A 24,117-nucleotide genomic window follows, 5' to 3' on the forward strand; every position below is an offset into this window, starting at 1 on the left:
GATAAACAACAACAGAAAACAACCCCAGAATACAGTACAAAATCACTTCACTTCAAATGTTTCGATCAAGCTGATGAATCTTGGAGAAATGAATTAACTCAAATTTAATTTCAAAGACATTTTAATAAATTACAAGTTGATAACAGTTTAGAGAACTCACTCAGGTTGGGTTTGAGCGTGACCTACCACAGTTGCCCATCACTCTAGGAATCGCTTCAAGACAGTAACTCCACTTCATAAAACCGGCTTCAGAGTCATTTATCTACTCATCTGAAAATAAATTCTGGCTGAGACCAAAATAGTCTCATACGTTTTATATATGGCACATTAAAAATTGCACACAATTTTGGGTTTGTCCGGTCAGTGTGTATTTGGCTAGGGACAAACTCATAAAACAGTAGCACAGTGGAGGTACTGCAGAAATACACTCTTCCCACAGAACCATAACATTCCTATAAATGACCCTATAGGTGCATCTGTGGCCTCGTACCTACACACCACTGAGTAGAGCTATGGGTAGATCGCTGGGATACAGCACCAGTTTGGCAACTGCTCCTCTTTCTGGAGTCCACTGGGCCGTTGCTGTTGTCTCTGCGGGCGTTTGGTGGCGGTGTGTGTCGTCGTGGTTGGCAGGAGGAGTGTGACGCTCTCATAACTCATCCTTCTCCTCTCCCTCACAGATACACGCTGCCCTCTGGCTGTTCATGAAGGGCCTGCAGCCCAGGGTCCATACCGTGTTGTACATGGTGTCCGCAAACATCTCACAAGCTGAGGAGAGAGGGAGGGAGGGAGGGAGAGAGGGAGGGAGGGAGGGAGAGAGGGAGGGAGGGAGTTGTAACCGTTTATCCTGTGCTGTCAAGTATTTTTTACGTCATTACATTATTCCAAGTAATTTTTCATGCCAGCTATTATATGTAAGAAGCAAAGTGAATGTCAGTGTAAGCAAAATCAAAAGGAAAGCAAAGATAAGGGTTTGTGTTTAGATAGTGGAACATCTCAAAGTGCACACTAATAACGCATGTTATCGAAAACCCTTGGAGACTAGGAGACTCTGCTCCTCAAGACTAGAACACAAAAACACACACACACACAGGAAACACTCCTGTGCTGTTTACACACAGAGACGTGAGTGCATGTACGAGTGGTGGATGCGTGCGCTGGGACACTCCTGACCTTCGACCTTTGCCACGAAGCCCAGGCTCTTCTTGAGGTCGGCACAGATGCTGTGGAGACACCAGCGGAACTTGGTGTCACAGCGGTACTTGTTGGAGCCGCAGGTGTCGTAGCAGATGTCCAGCTGGTTACAGCACTTGGTCATGGCTGGGATGCCCATGTCCAACTGGTGGGGAACGTCACATGGAATTAGTGCGTGTCAATGATCAAACTTCTTAAATTCCAGACTTATTACACACGTAATTAATCGTGTAGTTCATAACATTTGTTAATCAAAAGTAAATTCTTAGTAACAACAGTGGAAATTTAGTTTCAATGATTGATCCACAGGAAGGTCTCCAGAGTGTAAGGGGTTAAAGTCACAGGGCTAAAGTCATGGTTAGGCTTAGGGTTAGAGTTAAAGACAAGGTTAGAGTTAAAGACAAGGTTAGAGTTACAGACAAGGTTAGAGTTAAAGACAAGGTTAGAGTTACAGACAAGGTTAGAGTTACAGACAAGGTTAGAGTTACAGACAAGGTTAGAGTTAAAGACAAGGTTAGAGTTACAGACAAGGTTAGAGTTACAGACAAGGTTAGAGTTAAAGACAAGGTTAGAGTTAAAGACAAGGTTAGAGTTACAGACAAGGTTAGAGTTACAGACAAGGTTAGAGTTAAAGACAAGGTTAGAGTTACAGACAAGGTTAGAGTTACAGACAAGGTTAGAGTTAAAGACAAGGTTAGAGTTAAAGACAAGGTTAGAGTTACAGACAAGGTTAGAGTTAAAGACAAGGTTAGGGTTAAAGACAAGGTTAGGGTTAAAGACAAGGTTAGGGTTAAAGACAAGGTTAGAGTTACAGACAAGGTTAGAGTTACATACAAGGTTAGGGTTACATACAAGGTTAGGGTTACAGACAAGGTTAGGACTTTGCTAAGGTGTATCTGTTTACATCAGGTTCATGTATAATTCTCACTTATGCTATATGGTTCTGTTGTTTCGATGACATTTAATAGCGTTTCTCCACCATTTTACTACAGCAAAACAGTTGAGTTTTAAAAATTCATGTTTATCAGGTGTTTTCCTTGGTTTTGTCTAAATAATGATTTGGCTGTTTACTGACATTCAGCCAGCAGCACATTAAAAGACATAAAGAACATGAACATCACAGCTACAGTTTCTAAAGGAGTGTGTGTGTGTGTGTGCCGGGTGTTAGTCTGTGTTAGTACTGGTTGAAGAGACACATACACTTTCTGGTACCTGGAAACCCAGCAGTGAGGAAGTGCAGCCGTTGGGCTCGGGCATCTGGTAGCTGGGCCGGGCTTGGGGGGCCTTTCCTGCCAAACAGCCAGTGGCACGCCAGCGTTACAGCAGGACACAAGGAGCCAGGCGCTTGTTTTGGACTCATGTGGACATCACCATTTAGGTTCGCCTTGAAACTAATGCTAAACTTTATAGTGCAAAGCGGGCTTCTAGATAGCAGAGGTCAAAATCTGTCTCTTGTAGTACCACAAGACAGAACGGGTCTGAATGCTCTACTGCGTATGTGAGTCACAGACTGGATATGCTAGATGTATCACCAAAGAATCTCTATTCCCAGCCGGATAGAAAGCAGAGCATTGAATGATGAGAACCTGTCAGCAATGGTTGAACTTTGTCCATATGAATCTAAAGCGCTCTGTTTTGCTGTCCCGTTCATTCTGTTCAACTGAACCTTCTGAGTTCACAGTGGCCATCTAGTACTAATGGAATGAACTAACAGAACACTGATTAGATCAAGATAATATCAGTTAAATGACCAAAAACTGGCTCAGAGACTTCACCAACTGCATCAACATCAGAATTTGCTAAAGTAGTGTACAATTTAAATTTCTGTCATTTGTAATGCTGCTGTTTTGAGGTGGTGGAAGGATTTGCAGTATAAAGTGAGCGTGTGAGGACTGAAGGAGGCACCCTGGTCCTTACCGTATCTACAGCGGTACTGGCACACGCCGTTACGACCCCCCATCAGCTCCACCACCGAGTCAAAGTAGTTGTTGACGGTCTGGAAGCTGTCCCTGATGGTCCCGAAGCCCCAGTCGCTCTCGTCCTCCTGGGCCGGGGCCGCGGTCGGGGCCTCGGTGGATCCCGGGGCGTTGGGGTCTTCGGGCACCTCCTGTGCGGAGGCCGACGTGAACAGCGTGGCGCCCAGGCCGGCGGACAGGCAGAGGGGCAGTAGGAGGGCACAGCGGGTGAACAACATGGTGCGGGCGGATGTCCGGACGGGTGGAGGAGCGTTTCGAGGGAACCGCGACGGTGGAGTGAGAGGAGTCACGGCGTGCCGCACGAACGCACTGCCGCTGATAGTGCCTCGTGGACGGGACTTTGACCTCTGATTGGATCAAGTAGACAGCGAGGCAGGGGCTGGGACTAAAGGTCAAAGGGCACAGCTGAGGGCGGGAGAGAGAGAGAGTGTGTGTGCTGCAGGGTCACACACACATCCACTCTGCGCTTCACTTATCTGCTCTAACTGCTGTTCTTGGAGAATACTCCTCTGGGCAACACCATAACCCTGTCGCCTTTATTTCACAGCTCAGTGCTTGGAACAACTATTCAAAAGCAATCCATAATTAATCATTTTTCAAATGAAAAACCTTTCAAATAAATAATCTACACTGGAGTAGTTTTAAAGGACCATGTTGAGTGCTTGTGATCAGGCCCGTTGACAGTCTTGCTGGGGCCCGGGACAAGAAAGTTCATGTTTCATGTGCCCCCCCCCCCCCCCCCCGATAACGTCATTTGAATTTCCTCTGTAGTATATAATATAGCCACACATCAAAGCTGTTTCTGACAGCTTACTGGTTTATACTTGACGCGTCGCGGCGCGAGGGTCCGCGCGGCGAAAATTACGTAATCGCAATGGCACCGCCACCGGGCCTCACGCGCTGTCGATTCGCGAGGTCGTGCACCTCTCGAATTTTTTAACTTCGCGCGCGCCGCGCTTCAGCGCAATGAACAAAGTCACGTTTGCAGGGTTCATACACCTTTACAAGGTGGAATTAAAGCACTTGTACGTCACTTTAAAGGTCCATTTCAATATTTCCCAGCACGTTAAACTTACAAGATTTTGCTCGTACAAGAGGCTCGTATTTGTTAACGTAATACAGGAACTGTTCAGTCAGACAGCTATTTGTTGTGAAACGAAGTAGTTACAATTTCAAGCACCTCTCGAATTTTTTAACTTCGCGCGCGCCGCGCTTCAGCGCAATGAACAAAGTCACGTTTGCAGGGTTCATACACCTTTACAAGGTGGAATTAAAGCACTTGTACGTCACTTTAAAGGTCCATTTCAATATTTCCCAGCACGTTAAACTTACAAGATTTTGCTCGTACAAGAGGCTCGTATTTGTTAACGTAATACAGGAACTGTTCAGTCAGACAGCTATTTGTTGTGAAACGAAGTAGTTACAATTTCAAGCATTTTCAAGTACTTTAGCCTAAATTTCAGCATTATTCAAACCTGGAACACAATGCAACATTAAAATTCGTCAGGTAAATGTTTTTCCTTTCTTTTCTGCGCTCCAGATTTCTGTATTTACTTTACTTTAACGATCCACCACTGTATTTCCCGCTGTTGGGCGGGTACCAGCCGGCTACAGTCGGTGCTGGATCAAACCATTTTTCAGTGTGAGGCGGGGGTGTATGCACTTAATGGATTATTTAAAATTATAGACTTTAAATAAAAATAAATTGCTGGGCTCTTTGATGGGCCCCCCTGGCGCTGGGGCCCAGGACAACAGACCCGGTTGTCCCCCCCTGTCGACGGGGCTGCTTGTGATCACACTGATTCCAAGGGTTGGACTACTGCAGTGCATTGCCAAAACTTGGAGTCCCCCTAGTGGTTAAACAGATGAACTGCATTAACTGGCACACCCGTCAGATGGCCAAAGGGCAGCATTATCAGATCCGAGTTCTTCACCCCCCCCCGCTGGCCAGGTTACTCATTACTGATAGGCCTTATCTTCTAATGGACAACTTTGCACCCTCTGTCTTTAGTACATATGTCCTACAAATATTACAGACACTATAATGAATTTAGGAAGGTTTAATATTATGAGTGTTATTAATACCCATAGATTACAGATTATGGTTGTTATAAGAACCAAGCAATCTGTATACTTATCACAAGTGATGTTATGAGTTTATACTCATAACAATGTCACTTCAGAAATTCTGTATTGCACAAATCATATTTTGATATTGAGCGGAGGCAGGAATACATCTATTACTCAATTTTTTAAGTCTTCTAGAGTTAAAGTGTGGAACTATCCAGAAGTCTTTTAAATGGTTTCCATTGGGTACTCGACTGAATCAGTAACACAGAGCTGCAGAGTTGACATCAATGTAATATCTTACCTCATCCAACTGGACCTTCTCAATGTTCTAGTCACAGTCTGGGTCAAATTCTATATTCCTTTGTACTGAAAGCATGCAATATGTAACGTAAAAGGCAGACACAGAGATGCTTAACAGTACAGTTTAGCACTGCCGCAGACAGAGAGAGTGAGAAAGAGACAGAGTGAGAAAAAGACAGACAAGCAAACTAACCAAGACGTCCTAACCGCTAACTTCCTGAGCAGCGAGACAATTGACAGCACAAGCTGGGGTCAAGCTGCAAGTGGCAAGATGCACCACAAGGGGCCGCTGTTGAAGACATGAGAGCACAGACAGACGTGAGCAAACGGGAGAAAGGCAAAAATGAAAACATAAGGACTTAAATAAAAAGATAGGGACTTATACAGGGAGCGCATACTCCTTATCATGGAAATATGGCTGCTTTGATGTTTGTATTATGTATTCTTTTTCACTATTGCCTAATGGCTGGTATATTCGAGCTAGTTTTTCTATTTTATTGTTTATTAATCTAACATTACTTGATTATTAAAATTGTACTCAGAGTAGTTGTCTATTCAATGGAGAAGTATCTGTTGAATGACCAGGAAGGACCAGGAGTGACTAAGACAGTTTGGGTGTGACCAGCTGGGTCATTTGCTTTGATAAATCAGGGCACTCACAGAACTGAGAGCAACCTTAAGTAATTAGGGCGGAGATCCTCTAATGCCATGCAGATGCCCTTAAAGGAGAACCTACGAAGAACTGGGGTAATCTGTTAACCATAAACACCCAAAGTTGCTAAAACATTTTAACGTAGTAAGAGAACAGAACTCTGGGATGGTTTCACAAGGCTGCAGAACTCTTTTAATGGAGGTCTAATGTTCTCCATCCAGCATGCTCCATATCTTCTGCAGAGCCTCCCTGAAATAGAGTGACAGAGTTCAGTGGCCTTTCCTGGAATCTCCGCCCCGCCATGTATGACGATGGCGGTGAAGATCCAATAAATCGATACGTACGCTCTCGTCTCCTCACTGACGCTTGCTCTCTCCAGCACCATCGAGATGTTTTGTTCCAGATCCTTCAAAAGAGTGAACCGATACACGTTGACCCACATGACCCACATTTCTGATTAACAGTTGAAATTGAAATCAGTCTATGAATTTGAGATGTAAGTGACAATTTCTATTATATGTGGATACTACGAGAAACTAGCTTAAATCCAAGTGTTCATCTTGCCTTGTTTGCACTCCTGAGATGTTCATTTGAGTTTACGAGATGCCTGATTTCTGCCTGGAGGCAGAAACAGACATGCTTCTGCGTTTAACCTCACACCATACACCATCAGCCATGAATTCAGTTCATACTGAACAGAATATACCACTAAACTCTGGTTACATACTGAGCACAAAGAGGGCGTCACCTTTGTGTCCCTGATACATTCTTGGAGAGCGTTGGTGGTAACCGTGGACACCATCGTCTCTCTGATCTCCTTCTGTAGCTCCTGCACCTCCTTCCAGACTCTCCACACCTGCCGTCTCTCAGCCTCAAGCTGGGTAACCGTGGAGACAGTGGCTTCATCCTGGTCCAGATCTGGACGGGCACCATTCTCGGCAGCTGTGAGGTCAGAGTGACCAGGATGAGGGCTTTCTGTCCCCCTGAATCATAAGAACAAGCACATTTAGGGTTAAATGTAAACTCTAATAAAAGTTCTCCTCCTCTAGTATATATGATATATAGTATATATAATAATCTCAACTCCAGAGGAGTGGTCCCCTAAATACCAGCCACCCACTGGGATGGAATGGCATTTCACATAGGCATCATATTAAAATTTCACGTTCTAATTGAACATTTAATCAAATATGACATCAATTTTGTTGTAGCTACTATTGTCTATGGACATGTATTGCTAATAATGTGTAATACCTGTTTACTGGAATTATCCACAGTCTTTTATGATTATCATTTTTTGCTGTTACACTACCAACTAGCATTTCATATGCATCAAATTCCTGTCATATTTGTAAAAGCAGACTGGAAAATGTGCCTTGCAGACTGGGAATTGAAATATTTTGCAATTAAATGTTTTTTTTTATGTTTGGGAGTTACTGGTAGACCAGTACTGACACCCTTATTCGTAAGAAAAAGTGCTCAGATTCAAAAGTAAAGCACTAGCTATACAAAGTTTTCATTTAGTTCCAAGTTCAGTGCTTCATTTCGTATTGTTAACCTCATGTGACATTCACAGCCGATGTGTTCAAGTTCTCTAGTTGAGCTCATTCTTAACTAGTTTCATTAATCACCCTTCCTGTGAGGGGACCTAGAACACTGTCAATTTAACACACCAGTCCTGAAAATGAACGTTTTGGCTGTAAATATGTTGCAGTTATTTCTGGTACAGGATACAACTTTTCACAACACTTCATTTTTACTCCACACAAAATAAATCACCAGCTGGTCCTGCAAATGAAAAGCTGCCATGTATGGCTCCCAAGGTGTCCTGCGGTGTCCTGCGTTGGCGTTTTCCTTCAGTCCCTCTATGGGAAAACCAGTCGCACAAAAACACGTGAGGTTCTGTGTCCGTCTGCTGCTGCGTGCTTGTGCGACATCGTGATGAAGCAACCATAGAAACGTCGCACGCCGATTCTGCGCGATGTATCTCAGGGAAAAGAATGATTTTAATGTCAGAGTGTCTGAAATCGGAAGGGTCCGGCTTGGTGCGCGCGGTGGGATTCCCGTGAGCCTCTGAGCCACCTGCAGGAGCAACCGGAGAGCTGGAGAACATCGAAGCTTTGGAGAACATCGAAGCTTTATACCTTTCTCCCATCTGCTGCTCCGAGGCTTGAGCGTTTTCATACTCTGTTCGAACCCTGAGCAGCAAATTCACAGGGGGTTGGGGGGGGGGGGGTTAATTCCAGATCAACGCTTTGAGCAACACGGAACATTGGTAGTAGTTCCTGTATGAAGTGATACCTGTCGTTTTCCCGCAGGGCCGTCCTGGCGAGCTCCTCCAGTGACCACACTTCCCGTGTTGCTTGATCTAACTTAGATGTTTCTAGGAAGGCTTTATTAAAGGGAACAAAAGCAGACTAAACACACACACACACACACACACACACACACACACACACACCAACATAATGTAACATAATGTAACAACATAACTGTTTTGACAGTTTTTTTTAATTTTATACAGAGTGCTGTGTGACTAAATTATGCACATTCACTACATAATACTCTACCAAAGGCCATTTGGTATAAGACGCATGAAACCTGAATCTGAACTAAATGTCTGAGGTCCTTAATATGTAGGCTACTGCCCAGAACCTGCCATGATGATTCCTTGCTCACACATACTGTGTGTTTATTGTCTTTGGCAACTGTCTGGTATCATTGTTGTTACCTAAAGCTGTCTTCAGTTGCAATACCAAAAAAGACTTTTACAGGAGAGCATTTCTGGTATAAAGTGATCAAACTCCATGGAACGGAAGTGGAAGGCCTCACCGAATCCTGCTGGGTTGACTGGGTAGAGAGTAGAGAATCCAGCATCAAATCATACTCCATCTGAATAGAAAGGAACAGAATTCAGTTTTCCATAATGCTGCTGGAATTCTTGAAGAGCTTTTATGGTGCACTAGTTTGATAAAAGGTGAAGCTGTGGCACCATCACTTACATAAGCAGCGCTTCGTAGAGCTAGCGGTGTGAGCGTGTCGGTCTGCTCCGTGAGACCCGTTCATTAGCGGGAGGCACCGTGTGGGGTGTTAACTCGCGGCGTCTCACGCCATCTCACCTTGATCTCTCGGAGGGCGCCGCAGAACGCAAGCGCGCCGTCGCAGACGTCATCGAAGACGCGGCGGAAGGCGGCAAGGCGTTCTCTGGCGGGGCCCCCGTGGGCGGAGGTGCGTCTCAGCTCCTAACACATACGCACGGAGACCTTCCTCAGCTACACTTACATCAGCGCCCTCCGTTTGCGCACCGAGCCCCATACGCTTGGCCGGGGCGGAAACGTACACGTGAACGTATTGTTCACGATTATGACGGCTTGTCGCACTTTTGGCTAAACAAGGCCTGGGGCTGACTTGCCCTCCTAATCATTTCTGAGCCGCAACCGTCTTGAATCTCGCAAGCTTCCATCTTGTTCTGCACTGTATGTTCAGAGGAACCTCCACCTAAGAGCAAACTGTTCCTGCGTGTGTGTGTGTGTGTGCGCCATCGAGATCAGTCGCATCACACCGACCTCCGTAGACCAAACACCGTGATTGGCCTAAATGTCCCGGCTGGGGTGATGTCAGACTCAATCTGTGGAGTGGAGCGTAGTGAAAGCTCACGGGACCCAGGAGGGTCGTGCTCACGCTACACGAACCCCGACTGCAGAGGCACTCACCTGCTCCAGCCAGCGCTCGTGCCTCCGGGCCTCCTGGCCGCTCGTGGTCAGATGACTCAGTTGCAGCCCGCCTCTCCGGGTGGGCGTGGCCAAGGGCGAGCGCTTGCACCAGCAGGGGACCTGCTCGGCCTCCGCACGGGGCAGCCCTGGCTTCACCAGAGAGAGATCAGTCATGTTTGGGGCGTCCCTCGTCTGTGGCCTCTCCGGCCCTGCAGCCCTCCACGACCGGCCGGGTCCGGCGGGACTATCGGGGCCGGAGGGACAAGCTTGAGTTTCCGGCTGCTGTAGCGTGGTGGCCATGGTGAAGTTATACAAGGCATCCATCATCTCTTCCACGTGAATGTCCGTCACCGTCCCCTCCTGCGGGCGAGCGTGTAGCGGCGGTTTACGCGGGTGCCTGGATCCCTCCCAGACGGGCTGGACCGGCCGGGAGGGCGGCAGCTTGGGGAAGAAGCTTCTGGGTCCCAGGTGCCCCGAGCTGTAGGTCTGGATATCGGCTCTGTGCGCTCTCTCCACCCCCAGCAGGAGCTGTTTCCGCTCCTGCCGGAGGGCTGACCCACTCAGCCTGGGCCTGCCTGGCACAGACATGGTCCAGACTGCACGGGGAACGGCCCAAAATGAGCATGATGAAGCATCACAGTGTACAACCATCCTCCATCTCAAACTAAGTTTGAATCATAGCTGGTCATGGCTTCTACACTAGGAGGTGACTTAACATCTAAAGGAGAGATATGTTCATATGTTCATCTCCTTGGGGAAAAAAAATTATAAAAAAGTTTTGACTAAGGTTCCAGTTAGTGTAACATTAACTAACTGCCTATGGCTCAAACTGTGCTGAGCGTTTATATTTTTTAAAGTTTCATGCAAAGCATGAAAGCAACTAACATTAGACATCCTGAAGCAAAAATAACCAGTCATTAGGTTATTAATACAGTCAGCCTTCAATAGTCTGAGTTACACTGTGATTAGTTTGATTTGCTTAGTAACTTAACTAACTAGAAATTTTGACATTGTATACATAATACTGCATATAGCATTATTTTCAATTAAGGTATAATAATAAAGGTAAAATAAATATCTTACCTCTTAAACTGTTATTCGGTCTCATTTGAAAGCAGACAGACAGGCCCACTGAAGTTTATACCGCAGGTTGCTACGGCAGAGACACTGTTCCTGGTTACGGTTACACCACGGACACACTTACTGCGAGTACATTGTGTCTTGTGCAAAAGACCAAATATATTAACATTATCCATTTATGTATTACCTCTTAATTTTATTCAGTCACTTTTTTCGATTTTTAAAACGAATTGCTAACGATTACTAACGACAGTAGAACCGCCACAAAGTCTTCATTTACAAACGTGTCAGAAAATGTCAGAAAATGAACCACATTTTACAAACGAGAGCAACATTGGCGGTGGTAGCTACTATACTGTCCACAATGGTGAACTGAACTGTACCAGGTTACGAAAATGAACGGATTAAATAAATCACAGGGTGTTTTATTCGCCTGCCAACTACCAGAGGATGAGACTAATTCATCTGAGTCAAGCTGTGGCTACAAGCCACTAACAACTAAATGACATTTTATTGCACATTAATGTCAGTTGAGAATTTGGTTTTGAGGAAACACGGAAGTAACCTGTAATAATTTGTACTAAAACTATGTTTTAGGCCAAAACATTTCTAACAAAACTATCGCAAAACAATGTCACAGGGATCAAGCAATGTATTATTCAAAGATAATGTTCAATAACAGAGTAAAACTAAGAGTCATTAAATGTTTTGGATGTCTGGTTCATAGTTTTACAATTGTGAACATTTCTGATTCTGTACGTTTCTCTAGAAATGTGCATTTCACGCCAAAACAATTTTGTAAAATGTAGTAATTTTGTAAACGCAGCGGAGCTCCTCTTTAAATAACTGACAGCACTTCTGTGATGAAGGAGCAACATGTCATCTTTTCTAATGATTCTTTCCCACCGTATGAAACAGTCAGTATACTGACACCTAGTGGCCTGGATGCTTCACATGTAATTTAAACATGACTGCCTCTATATGGGGGACCTGCTCTATGACTACAAAACAATTTGATTATTCATTTCATGTTAACCTCAAATGATAAAAAAAAAAAAACCATTGTTTAAGCAACTCATAACAACTGTTTGCAGCTCCATGGAGGTAAAATGACTTTGAACTGAATTCCTCCTTTAACTCCAGCATCTATCTGCAGGCCACGGTTGCATATAGATAGAGCAGGTGTCATAAAGTAGGTTACAGTTTTCATAGAAAGTGAATTGCATACAGATTGTTTTAAGAGCAGTGGCAGATATGATTTTGTTTATATACTAAATGAATAGATTTACTATGCAGTGACAACGGCACTAGTCTCACTGCATAACGTGGCATACATGTATTCACATGTCACATATAATTCGGTTCAACTCTGCATACATCTATCTGTGTGTTCACATATGATGTCACATGCATATAATTAGGTTAAACTCACTTCCGTTTATTTGTATGGCATTTTCAAGCTGTCCCAGCACTGGAGGCCATTAAATATAAAAAGCTCTGCCCTCTCCTGCAAAGTTCCTTATTTTAGCTACAGATGATTAGGCTAAACCACGTGATCACTCTGGACGTTAGCGATTATAACAGGCAGCAATTTCACTCACACAATGTTATACATGCAGTTTAACCAACAATAAATGTAGTGAAGATCAAATAGGACTAATGTGGTCAAACCAGAGTGAATAGTGCTTTGTACATCATGCAGTGCAGGGAAACATCTAAAGTGTACTGCAAAAGCTGATATTAACTGTGTTTTTTTGTTGTTTTAAGAATATTTTTCTTAATTTACCAAGCTAGCAGAAAACTCTTTCTATCACTGATGACCACTTTTTTTGCAAGTTACATAATCAATGCTTTTAATATATATTTCTGGATGTATCTGTACTTTAAGTAATTATTTGTGGCTTTGCAAAAAAGCAATTCTGATTAAGATTCATGTAGAAATAACGTGCAACATACTGACAAATATTTGAAGTATACTTTTTCGCCACTAGGGGGTGACAGACGTTAAATTCCCTAAAATAAAAAAAAGTGAATGGCTTATTCACAAAAACGGATTGCGGATTGTTAATAAGCTTTCATGCAGAAATAGATAAAGTACATATCACACAGCATTATTTTTCTGAAATATTTAATAAAATTACTGCTCTTATATTTACAGTCAAAACATTCCTCCTGTATGTTGGGCAACAGTGTGCAGTGAGTCTAGTGGACGGTCTGCGTTTCCATGGTGCACAATATACTCTGTACAAAACACAAACGCTAACTTTTTGTATAAAAAAATATAAGTTAATTTAAAATTGAATTCTAATTAAGAAAATAACAATGGTACTAATCATTGATAGTTGCAGTAATAATAGTAATAACAGAAACATATTAACAGCAATAATATTACAACCATAATAATAATAATAATAATAATAATAATAATAATAATAGTCTCTAAACATAGTGCATATGAGGGGAGAAAAAACTTGGTGGATGATCTATGACTGAGGTGTATGATGTGAAGTTCTTCATATCTTGTTTTCGGGGGTTGGGGTGTTTAGGAGGTAAGGATTCAGCCCAAAGCTTGCACACACACGTGTGCACACGCACATGCACGCATGCACACACACACAGGATCAGAAAGTGCACGTCTTCCCAAGATAGCACCAAAAGAGTGTAGCTTACGTCTGCTTACGTCTCCGAACGGGAACGTTTTCCTAAACAATTGCACATGTGCCGAAGAGCAAACCAACCGACCAAATAAACAAACAAAGAATGAAACAACAGAGAGATAAGGACAGACTGACACACGCTGTCCACCGGACCCTGCTCCAAACGGTCTCACTGGATGACCGTGTGACCATGTTGTCCAAGGGCACTCAAGACATCTTCAAGCTGCTTGCCATCATGTCGGTCACATTCGCACACGAGTGTTGCTATTATATGCGTAACAAGACTCCGGTCTTTCCTTTGGACCAGTACCTCCAAAAGGCTGACACAAATGTGTGCTGAATTCAAACTGAAGCAACATTCTGACTTATTGGATACTCTGTTCTACTCTGATGTCGTCGTTCGGATTTATCTTTATATATATTTTCTAATACAAACTAAATGCAGCCATATCACGAGTCTGAAGTACCTAAATACAGCGTATGGTTTAATGAAATGATCTGTGGCCATAACATCAGGATGCAACAGATGATGTGATGTGTTCAGTGATGACGTAACAGGTTGATTATATTAAACGCTGTCACATTTTTAGTTTGAATCCACTTTGTGGATGAGGAAGTTACAAGTTAAACTGTAACTTGGATACAAACAAAAGCACAGCTGATAAAGGACTGGAAGATGCCACCAACCACGGTTACTACAACTCCATCTTCTTTAATTAACACGTCAGAAGGTTTCAAGGAAAAATGTTAAACTTATTGCTTCTTTGATGTAAGGAGAAAATTTTAATTCTGACAATTCTGAGAACTTTTAACAATTAACTTTTCAGTATTTAATCTTGGGTTTTTGTCTGGTCTAATAATTGTTTTCAGTAGCTTTTCCTGATACATTACATGGACACAAATATAAAAAAATAATTGATCAGTAAGATGGAGTTTAATCTGTGTTGCCTGTAGAACAAAACACTTCATTCATGTCCATGTTAGTTATTTGTTGTTCAAAATGTGCCTTTAGATTGCCTTTATAGTTGGGCATAAAAAAGTTTAACATCAAAAGTAATTCTGTTTCAGAATGTTTTTAAAGTATAATGGGCGTGTTGGAAAGAATATTCTCATTAATCATGATAATATTGCTGAATTAATATTAATGTTAGTAATTACTGCTATTCAGAATTGTTGATTGGAGAGTGATTATTTTATGTGTATCTGGCACCACAATGTTACAGTTCTGGAGAGCTGAAGATGTGTTATTGGTTCCCTCAGAAATAAGCGGACAGCCAAAGGTCAGTATTAGGACTACAGCATGAAGGCCTGATTTGTACATCGGGTGGAACGGTCATAGTTTTGTCCATCAGGTAGGTTGGTCATAGATGTTGGCGAGGATCAACGTAACTCTGGAGTGACTCCCGTAAGGTCTTGTTCTGTCATGACAGGACTTTGCTTTGGACAATCACGCTGAAGGGTGTGTGGGCACCTTTTCTTCTCCCCACATAGAACGGGCTGTATTACTTCATTCAAGTACTGCAAAGCAATTCTGTTCTCAACAGAACTCATCCACCAGACCAGCACTGTGGTGCTGATGGTCCTGCTACACGCACCTTTAAACATTCCTTCTGTCTTGCTTCAAAAACAGCAACTCCCAAGCAGATATACGTACGATTTTTTTGACCACAGCAGGAAGAAAAGTACCATTTCAGATCTCCTGAACCTTCTCACAGTGGCTGATTAACCCACGACTGCGGATTCAGACTTTAAGGCCTCTTCAAACATAAAACCACAAAAGAAACTGCTTCAAAACGACAACGAAATGGATTTCATCCCAAAAACCAAAAGTGAAAACAAACAGACAAACAAAGACATGAGACAAGCAAAAAGCAACAACAGTATTAAAACTCTTGAAGCTAGAGGGTCCACTCTGACCTAAAGTTCTCCCCCGCGGAGCGCACCGAATGGGTCGGACCCCCAGTCCAGGCTGATGAGTGCCAGGGTCAGGGTCAGGGTCTACACCTCCGTCACCTACTGAGGTAACTCTACGGTTCATGTTTTTCTTCTTTTGAATCTTTGAATCTTTTCTTCTGTTGCCTGGTGAATATCACCTGCCCCTCCTGGCCCCTTTGCTCCTTCCTGTCCCCGCAGGAAGTGGGACTGTTCTGAAGAAAGTCCAGTGTCTACGGCAGGGTCTGTGTTGGGCATCCGACACCTTGCGAGGAGTCAGTTGTCCACTTTGACCGGGCCGCTCTCGGAGGGCTTGCTTGGCTGGGCCTCGTCGGAGGAGACGCACTCTGACTGCTCCTCCCCTCGTGCTATTTTCTCCCACTGACCCAGGTTCTCCCTGTCAACACAAACACAGCGTCCTGCTTCAGACAACATCACCAAGACCTTCCCTTGCAACTTATGTATGCATGCCACTTTAAGGAGCTTATATACCCACCCATCTGAACAAACATGCAAGCTCATTGGCCACTTTATTTCACCCACCAAACTCATTGGTCCATTTTTATATGCACAGCTGCATCTACGCCTCATAGCTGGACACTTTCTGACAGGATCACTGCTCACCAGGTACACTTTGGGTAGTTGAGCGTTCCCAGCACGACATTAAGCGGGTTTTAGTGGCGTGGGCTGTATTCTTACATGTCACTGTCACTGCTTGCTGCGGGCTCCGCCTCTCAAAACCATCCAGCCAATAGGGATCATGTGCTCAGAAACGGATCGACAGATGAGTTGTAAGTATCTACTGTGCACCTACGAACCTTCTGACAGGATCGCTGCACCTCTGTCAAACCTGACTCGGACAGCAGCAATCAGTTTTCAGTTTTATTGGACCAGGGCCGGCCTGACCCAAGAGGGAGGGATGGAGAATCTCTTCCTTCAGCATTTTCTCTCTCTGCATATGTTTCACAAAAGTTTCACGTTTCAAAAGTGCTTTTTACAACACAAATGGTCGCAAAGCAGCTTTATGAATGTATGGGCTCAGATCCCTAATTTAGCAAGATAGAGGCAACAGTGGCAGAGTAAAAACTCCCTGGGTTGAATTAAGGAGGAAACCTTGGGAGGAACCAGAGTCCAGAGGGACACGTCCTCCACTGGCGGCCCAGTGTGTTACTAGTGTGTGTTTGATGTCATTATGTTTAGTCCAAGCAGCCACTTCAGGAGGGAACAGAGCAACTGTCAGAGAAGTCAAGGAATATATATGAAATGTATATGGCACCTCAGTCATGGCCTAGTGGTTAGGGAACTGATCTTGTGAGCGGAGGGTCGTGGGTTCGATTCCCAGACCTGAGGCCATGACTGAGGTGCCCCTGAGCAAGGCCCTTAACCCTCAACTGCTCACTTGTATAAAAAATGAGATAAAAATGTAAGTCGCTCTGGATAAGGGCGTCTGCCAAATGCCATAAATGTAAATGAATGAATATATGATGTGAAATTCAATAGTATGTAAATTTATTTTGTCATTTCTTGGACTTTGGAAGTGTACACACTGTAAATTGTGTGCCAAGACAGGCAGGATTAACCTAATTAGAAAGAAAACACAGATTTTTGTTCCCTGGGCCTTTAAAATGTTTTCGGTGTCGAGAGAGGCCTGGAGGTGAGATGGAGGTGAGATGGAGGTGAGATGGAGGTGACAGACCAACCTGCAGGCTCGAAGGAGCGGAGCGGAGGGGGGGAAGAGTTGGGACAGCGTGGTGTAACAGGGAATGGCCACAGCATTGTAAAAGCCCACCTAGGGATACCGAGACATCACAGATTACAGAACAGATTGAGATTACGGCGCAGCCCACAGCAGACGTCAGCTACCTCGACTAGAACATGCAACAGATGTATATATAGAAGAATCGGTGGACATGAAGAGTAGAGAGCAGGTTTAGTCTTAAAAATAATGGTGACATTTTATTTTCCACCTCAGAAGCCAGTGATGTGTATTGTACATGAATGTGTGTGCTGTAGGAGTTTCCTGCTAAAGTGGGAGGTGCCTCGTACCTGCCCCTGAGGAACCTCGTCCTTTTTATCCCGGTCCATCATCGGAATGGGCTGCATTCCTATCTTCTTCATCTCATCGCCCTGGCGAAGTAGAGATGACAAGGTGAGTCTGCCAGGCGTCATACGCTGTGTCTTTCTCCTAAACTTGTCTTTTGGGTGACTGTAGCAGTGTTGCAGACAGAGGGATTTTTTGGAGGAGGTGTAAAGGCGCTAGCGAGACTCACCTCGGCCCAGAACTCTGCGTAGATGTCGTTAGCAGTGAGCCGAGTGACGGGCCACAGTTTCGTCACAGAGCACAGATCGCACGCCGTCATCATCAGACCAATCACGCGGTCCCTGCCACGAACAATCATCCAATTAAACTTCACCACCGCCCCCGACGTACCTACTTGTGTTTCCCCCCCATTCGTAATTGCCCCAGACATCGGTAACGCCGTTCTGTCTGCTTCACGACACCGATCCCGTGTCCTGCGCCGTAAGACCTGAAAAAATGCGGCTGACCTCTGACCTGTGAGCGTGGTTGTTGAGGTCCAGTGCGTCGGTGCTCAGCATGTCCGCCAGCTGTTTGCGGTTGCCAAAGTAGAGCGCCAGGTCGGTGGCGATGATGGCCTTACGGATGATCTCCAGTACCTGCTCGTACTCGCTGGAAGTCAGGTTGGAGAAAATATTGTGCCCTTCCAGCTATGGGAAAGAAGGAGATCAATAAAAAAGCAAGAGCTCCACTTAGGAGTCAAAGCGGACGGGAGGTCACCACCGACGGAGAGGAGCTGACCGCTGCCCCCCCCTCCCCTCTCAGACGGGGCATTTATGGAACCAGAAGATTGAGATCAATGACCAAAAAAAAACCCCAGAATAAAATAAACTGTAAAATAAAGCAGGTTGACTTGAAGTGACGGTTATGATGGTATTGATATGGAAATTATGTTTTCTTCTTTGTGGAAATAAGACCCCAGACCACAGACTGCGTGTCAGCGGCGGTGAGAGACGACTCCTCTGTCTCCTGCTTCCATTTGGCATCGCAGTGAGCTCAATAATTAGCTGATGAGCTGAATCAAGCGAGTAACCGGTGCCTGCTCCAGGTTCCTGAGGGACCAGCGTGTCAGCAGAGCTGAAGCCACCCAGATGCTTCAGAAGAGAGAACAAGCTCCTCCCTCATCCTTGGCATAAACCTTGACGTAAACGCGGGTCAAGATCCTGCTTGTGATGAACACTACCCAGAAAACCTACAAAGGGGTCATTCGGTCGGGCCGAACATCTCAGCGGCCTTCGTCACGATGGGATCAAAGAGGAGTCGGCGTCTCTGAGGGAGGTGTCGGAGCTCGAGGGGCGAGGCGGGTGGGTGGAGGTGAAGTGGGAGGGGTGCGGAGGGAGGGAGCTCTACCTGCAGGATGGAGACGGTCTGGGAGAAGTGGTGCTGCTCCATGGTGGAGGTGGAGTACAGCGCCGCCAAGGGGTGGTCGAACTTCTGCAGGTAGCTGTTGCTGTAACCGCGGTGGTCCAGGTCATGGCACAGGCAGGCTATCAGCAAGCCTTTCTTCTGTGAGTGTGTGTGTGTGTGTGTGTGTGTGTATGTGTGTGGGTGTATCAGGAAAGAAGGAAGAGAAAGAGGGAGAAAGAAACAGAAAACAGGGAAGGACACAACGACTGGTAAACACGACTGGTAAACTGCATGGAACTGCTCTAACATAAAAGTCCCTGGCCTTCGAGGGTGGAGGGGTGGAGGTGGTTGGGGTGGGGTGGGGTGGTGTGGTGGGGGGGGGGGGGGGGGGGGGGTTGTGGTGCGTGCAGCCAGCTGGACGCACTGACCTCCAGCTCAGTGAAGATTCCGGACGTTTTCTGCAGAATGGCGTACATGCAGTGAGCCACGGTGACCGCATGCTTCCAGTTGTGGTACGGAACTCGTCGGTAATTCTTCCGCACCGACATTGTGAAGCGACACAGTTTCTCCAACTCGAAACTACACACACACACACACACACACAAATGTATCTTCATTGGGCCATTCCTAATTTTAAGAAAGGAACCAATGAGGAGCCAGCTCTGGGTTCAGGTCTTCCTCACCTGCTTCTTCCGCATGAATTATGAACCATGTAGACGAAGACAGCAGGCCAAAGTTCTTCATAGGGGCTGATGTCAAAGTGGAACCTGCGAAGGTAAATGGAGACTTAATGGCCTACATGCCTGAAATACAAACTCATCTGGAGAGATGTCGCTGTATGTTAATGTTTAAATACAGAAGGCTTAAAATAAGTTCTGTTTTTTCATTTATAGTGAATTTCTACGCTCGTAGGTGTCTCAATAATCATCAGACAATATGATTAGTCTGGACCATCGCTCATCTCCTCTGATGTGCGTGGCACTGGGGGCCCGGGGCCCGGGTGCGGTGTGTGAGGGGCCTCACAGCTCAATCTCTTTGTATATTGGGGTGGGAAGACCAAGCTGGCTGAGTGTCTTCCACTCCTCCGACGTGCAGATACTGTGGTACGACAGCTTCTCCATCGTCACCCTGTAGATGCACTCTGAATGTCTGATCCGGTGATACATCTAAAAGCACACACACACACGTACACACAGACACACACAGACACATGCACACAGATCTGGTCAGGTCACAGTCAGGCTGTCAGCCTTTTCTCTAAAATAGACTCACACAACTGTACATTTTGGGATATATATATATATATATATATATATATATATATATATATATATATATATATATATATATATATATATATACAAGGAAAAAACTAAACATAAACTAAACACTGCAACAGGCTATTACTATCACTATCACTATCACTATCACTATTACTATTACTATCACTATCACTATCACTATCACTATTACTATTACTATCACTATCACTATCACTATTACTATCACTATCACTATCACTATCACTATTACTATCACTATCACTATCACTATCACTATCACTATCACTATCACTATCACTAAACCTTACAGCCAGTCACAGTAAACCTCTCACTAATGATGGGGCAATGACTCCCTCACGCCACGACACACGTCATGGTGCCTCATTGTATTTAAAGATCCAGTACAAACCGTATGAAGCAGCTTAGGCTTGTTAGGCCCCGCCCCTGCCCCACCCCCACCCCTGGTTTACGCCCACTCTTTCCGCTCTACTCACATTCGCACAGTGTAAGGCCAGGGCGCAGAAGACAGCGAACATCTTGAAGTTGTTCTCGTCCGTTTTGGTGAAGGCACTTCCGTTTAACTTGTTGACCATCTGCACGACGCCGATGACCGTGCCCCGGCTCACGATGGGCATACAGAGGATATTGCGGGTGGTGTAGCCTGTGTACAGGTCCACTTCCCTGGGTGGAGGCCAGACACAGAGGGCAGAGAGCAAAGCAGAAAGCATCTTTAAATGTATCTAATAATGAGTCAAAGCAGCTGTAAGTGTAGCTACGAATGAGTCAAAGTATCTTTAATTATATGTAACGATGAGTCAAAGTATCTTTAACTGTAGCTATGAATGACTCAAAGCAGCTTTAACCGTAGCTGTTTCTCGAGTGTGTCTGACACCAGCACTTGTGGCATTCCCCTGTGGGACCTATAACATGTTAAATCTACGGCTTGTGGTCCTGCACAAAGAAGCATCTGTTCTGCGTTCAGTTTCCAGTATTCAGCACTGATTCATCTGATGTGTTCGTGTACCTGTTGAATCGTGGGTCTGCATAGGCGTCTGGGATATTCAGGACCTCTCCTGTTCGTGCCACCTGGCCTGCTATTCCTTTCTCTATAGAAAACCTGAGGGAAAATACACTGAGTTCAGCTCACTTAAGTTTCACTCGTGTAGCACATTTAGCAATTTTACGGAAGCAGTTATTTAAACATTCAGACGCAGAATCGCAAACAATAAGTGGTCTCTTCAGTTTCCAATGTTTAATCGGAAGCCGCATCCCTGTGTGAAGTGCACCGTGCACCAAGCTGGAAAAATCTATGCTGGGATTCCCCCTCATTAAAGGAGGGGGCGGAGTCATGCTCGTGTCATTACCCATCAGTCATGTGACTCAACATTGTCACATGCATGTAGACGGGCACATCGGTAAGAGCATGAAATGCGCAAAGCCATATTCGCACACACACACACACACACACACACACACACACACACACACACACACACACACACACACACACACACACACAAACACACAGTGATTATAGACCTAATTTCTTTGGTTTTCCTAAAGACTGGTTTCCCTTCGTTCTCCTCGCCGATATCGAACAGGTCGGAGTACAGCTCCTGGTTGCTGTGGTCCACTTGGAAGAGGGCACATCTGTCCGCATTCACCAGGTTTTTTGCATATATCTGGAACACAAACAGAACACAGCCCCTCTCATCACACAGTTCCTGTTTGCTCATACAAAAAGTCCATGCAAAGTTGACAGGGCCTGACAAACACCCACTGAGGCTAACAACAGTGGAGTCACACATGTGAAATCTTTAAATTCTAATGCTATATGTATTTGAACATTTAGGTAGGGATCTCTGAAAGTGCTCGTGTGGTACGTGGAGTTCTGGTAGAAGACCTTCTCTGGCTCTTCTGGACTAGGAGTGATGAGTAGTAGTTTTAAGAGTTCTTTAGTCTAACACAGCGGCTGGGAAAACTCCACTGTCCAAAGAGCTGCACGTTTCTTCAGCTCTGGAGAATGGAAGTAGCTCTGTAATCAGGAATTCATCTGTTTGCTCTCTGACCTGCCGACATCACTTCCTGTGCTGTTTGCCTCAGCAGGAAGACAGAGAGACGTGTGGGAGGGTTGAGTGTGTGCGTGTGTGGGTGTGTGTTTGTGTGTCTGTGCATTTAAGAGTCAGTATAAGAACAAATAGCAACAGAGAAGAAAAGATGAGGAGGTGAGATAGAGGGACAGTGTGGCAGAGAGTGAGAGAGTGAGGGTGATAGTGAGGGTGAGAGTGACAGAGTGAGGGTGAGAGAGTGACAGAGAGTGAGAGAGTGATAGAGAGTGTCAATGACAGAATGAGAGTGACAGAGTGAGGGTGAGAGAGCGATAGAGAGTGTCAGTGAGACAGAGTGAGAGTGACAGAGTGAGGGTGAGCGTGTGAGATAGTGAGAGTGATAGAGTGAGGATGAGAGAGTGAGACTGAGTGAGTGAGTCAGTGAGTGAGAGAAAGAGCATGACAGAGAGAAAGTGAGAGAGTGAGTGAGCGAATAAGTGTGAGGAAGAGTGAGACACAGAGTAAAGGTGTAGGTGCAACTTGGAGGGATGACACAGTGAAGAGAAAACCCAAGGGGAGGAGTGTGAGAGGCGTCCAATGAGTATGCTGGAGGGGGAGGGGCCAAACCAGTGCGAGGAGGCCGGAGCCCAGCGCCAGTGATGATGACACAGATGAGTGACAACAGAACAGCATTTTCCCCTCATGACCAGACATGTGACCCTGCTGAGAAAGGCCACTCAAACTCACCATAATATGTTCAAGTAGAGAATCTATTGCCACAATGTTGTCGAAGTACGTTCTGTAGGAATTAGGAAAGAGAAGGGGAGAGACAGCCGCCATGTTCAGCAGACCATTGACTTGGTATGGCCACTGATTTCTGGCTATTTAAACAATACAGCATCATGGGAAACAGAATATTGTTGACATTTAAAAACAACACGGATTTATTACAAAAATTGTTACCAAGGTTTGTCAAACGTTCCCTGTCTCATAACTTCTTGGTCTTGTTTAATAAAAGCACAAGCAGAGGATTTAGTCATCCGTGGAAACACTCCCGCAAGCTCACTTACTTTGACACATCTAGGAGGAAGTCGTTGAGCTCCGTCTGCTTGGCGAGACCTCTGCAGACCTGCGGGACGAGGAAGGACAGGAGACATAAAGACAAGTTCAGGGGACGTCTCCACCCCCCCCCCCCCCCCCCCCCCCCCCCCCATTACAGCCTGGCTCAGTCCAAGCGTTCATAATGGACTGGCAGGACAAAGTCATTCTGAAAGAAATACTGACACTCCTCAAACTGAGTCTTCCCTTAGGAGGAACTGACATACTTTGGTTAGACCAGTCAACTTCATGGTTAAGGCATTATTAGAACGTGGCTTATTGTTGAGAGATCTGTGAGTTAACTCAAACCTTACAATGGCAAATGTAAAACTATCCAGATATTAGATAGCAGTATTTCTTTCAGATCGGTTATTTTATTGGACCTAAAGTAAAGTCAGAATTACTGCATCTGCTGCTCTGTTCAGTGGTGAACTTGGCACTGTGAAAAAAAAAAGTCTAAAAAAAGACTTTCTTACTAGCGCATGTTCGCTAATGTCATGAACAATACAACTTGCTGTCTGTTAAAGTAATAATAGTGAAGCAATTATGACGGTGCTAAACGCCAGGCTGAGGCCCGATACGAGCATCTGCAGATGGCAGCGTGCTTAAAACTCGAACTCGAACGCAGGGATGTACCTCTGCTGTGAGCTTTCAAGCTGAATGGATCTTCAGAGGGACATGAGCGAATGT

At 45.0% G+C, this 24,117-nt stretch overlaps 3 protein-coding genes across 8 annotated transcripts in view; all 3 read right to left on the bottom strand.

The window, feature by feature from the left end:
• Positions 1-117: 117 nt before the first annotated feature.
• Positions 118-6,661, bottom strand: pla2g12b (phospholipase A2, group XIIB). Of its 2 annotated transcripts, XM_076975458.1 has the most exons (6): positions 6,537-6,661; positions 5,734-6,441; positions 3,112-3,734; positions 2,395-2,483; positions 1,174-1,339; positions 118-768 (listed from the first exon to the last, which is right to left on the bottom strand). In XM_076975458.1, exons 3-6 carry the CDS (start codon positions 3,386-3,388, stop codon positions 650-652), a joined length of 651 nt encoding a protein of 216 aa, XP_076831573.1. In that variant the 5' UTR covers positions 3,389-3,734; positions 5,734-6,441; positions 6,537-6,661; the 3' UTR covers positions 118-649. The 2 variants fall into 2 exon arrangements, with proteins under 2 accessions (XP_076831573.1, XP_076831574.1); XM_076975459.1 differs by lacking the exons at positions 5,734-6,441; positions 6,537-6,661 and having other exon boundaries at positions 3,112-3,575; positions 3,657-3,856.
• Positions 6,662-6,737: 76 nt separating this feature from the next.
• On the bottom strand, positions 6,738-11,794 carry LOC143477008 (uncharacterized protein C6orf118-like). Its single transcript, XM_076975457.1, has 8 exons — positions 10,989-11,794; positions 9,906-10,501; positions 9,312-9,434; positions 9,025-9,084; positions 8,494-8,609; positions 8,337-8,390; positions 6,941-7,175; positions 6,738-6,810 (listed from the first exon to the last, which is right to left on the bottom strand). The coding sequence occupies exons 1-8, from the start codon at positions 11,011-11,013 to the stop codon at positions 6,748-6,750; spliced, it is 1,272 nt and encodes a 423-aa protein (XP_076831572.1). The 5' UTR covers positions 11,014-11,794; the 3' UTR covers positions 6,738-6,747.
• A 3,905-nt stretch (positions 11,795-15,699) lies between these two features.
• The window catches only part of pde10a (phosphodiesterase 10A), a 73,620-nt gene continuing 65,202 nt past the window's right edge, over positions 15,700-24,117 (bottom strand). For 4 of the 5 annotated variants that reach the window (XM_076974592.1, XM_076974594.1, XM_076974595.1 and 1 more), the window contains exons 9-22: positions 23,400-23,458; positions 23,077-23,128; positions 21,821-21,963; positions 21,306-21,398; positions 20,776-20,962; positions 20,022-20,164; positions 19,682-19,765; positions 19,427-19,577; positions 19,002-19,157; positions 18,129-18,301; positions 17,845-17,956; positions 17,621-17,701; positions 17,275-17,363; positions 15,700-15,971 (exon numbers count right to left, since the gene is read on the bottom strand). In XM_076974592.1, coding sequence (XP_076830707.1) covers positions 15,851-15,971; positions 17,275-17,363; positions 17,621-17,701; positions 17,845-17,956; positions 18,129-18,301; positions 19,002-19,157; positions 19,427-19,577; positions 19,682-19,765; positions 20,022-20,164; positions 20,776-20,962; positions 21,306-21,398; positions 21,821-21,963; positions 23,077-23,128; positions 23,400-23,458 — 1,644 coding nt within the window. In that variant the 3' untranslated portion in view covers positions 15,700-15,850. Of the gene's footprint in view, positions 15,972-17,274; positions 17,364-17,620; positions 17,702-17,844; positions 17,957-18,128; positions 18,302-19,000; positions 19,158-19,426; positions 19,578-19,681; positions 19,766-20,021; positions 20,165-20,775; positions 20,963-21,305; positions 21,399-21,820; positions 21,964-23,076; positions 23,129-23,399; positions 23,459-24,117 lie in introns of all 5 variants that reach the window. The other variant, XM_076974596.1, reaches the window with a different exon arrangement.

Source organism: Brachyhypopomus gauderio, chromosome 15, assembly GCF_052324685.1.
Source record: "Brachyhypopomus gauderio isolate BG-103 chromosome 15, BGAUD_0.2, whole genome shotgun sequence".
Taxonomy (NCBI): domain Eukaryota; kingdom Metazoa; phylum Chordata; class Actinopteri; order Gymnotiformes; family Hypopomidae; genus Brachyhypopomus; species Brachyhypopomus gauderio.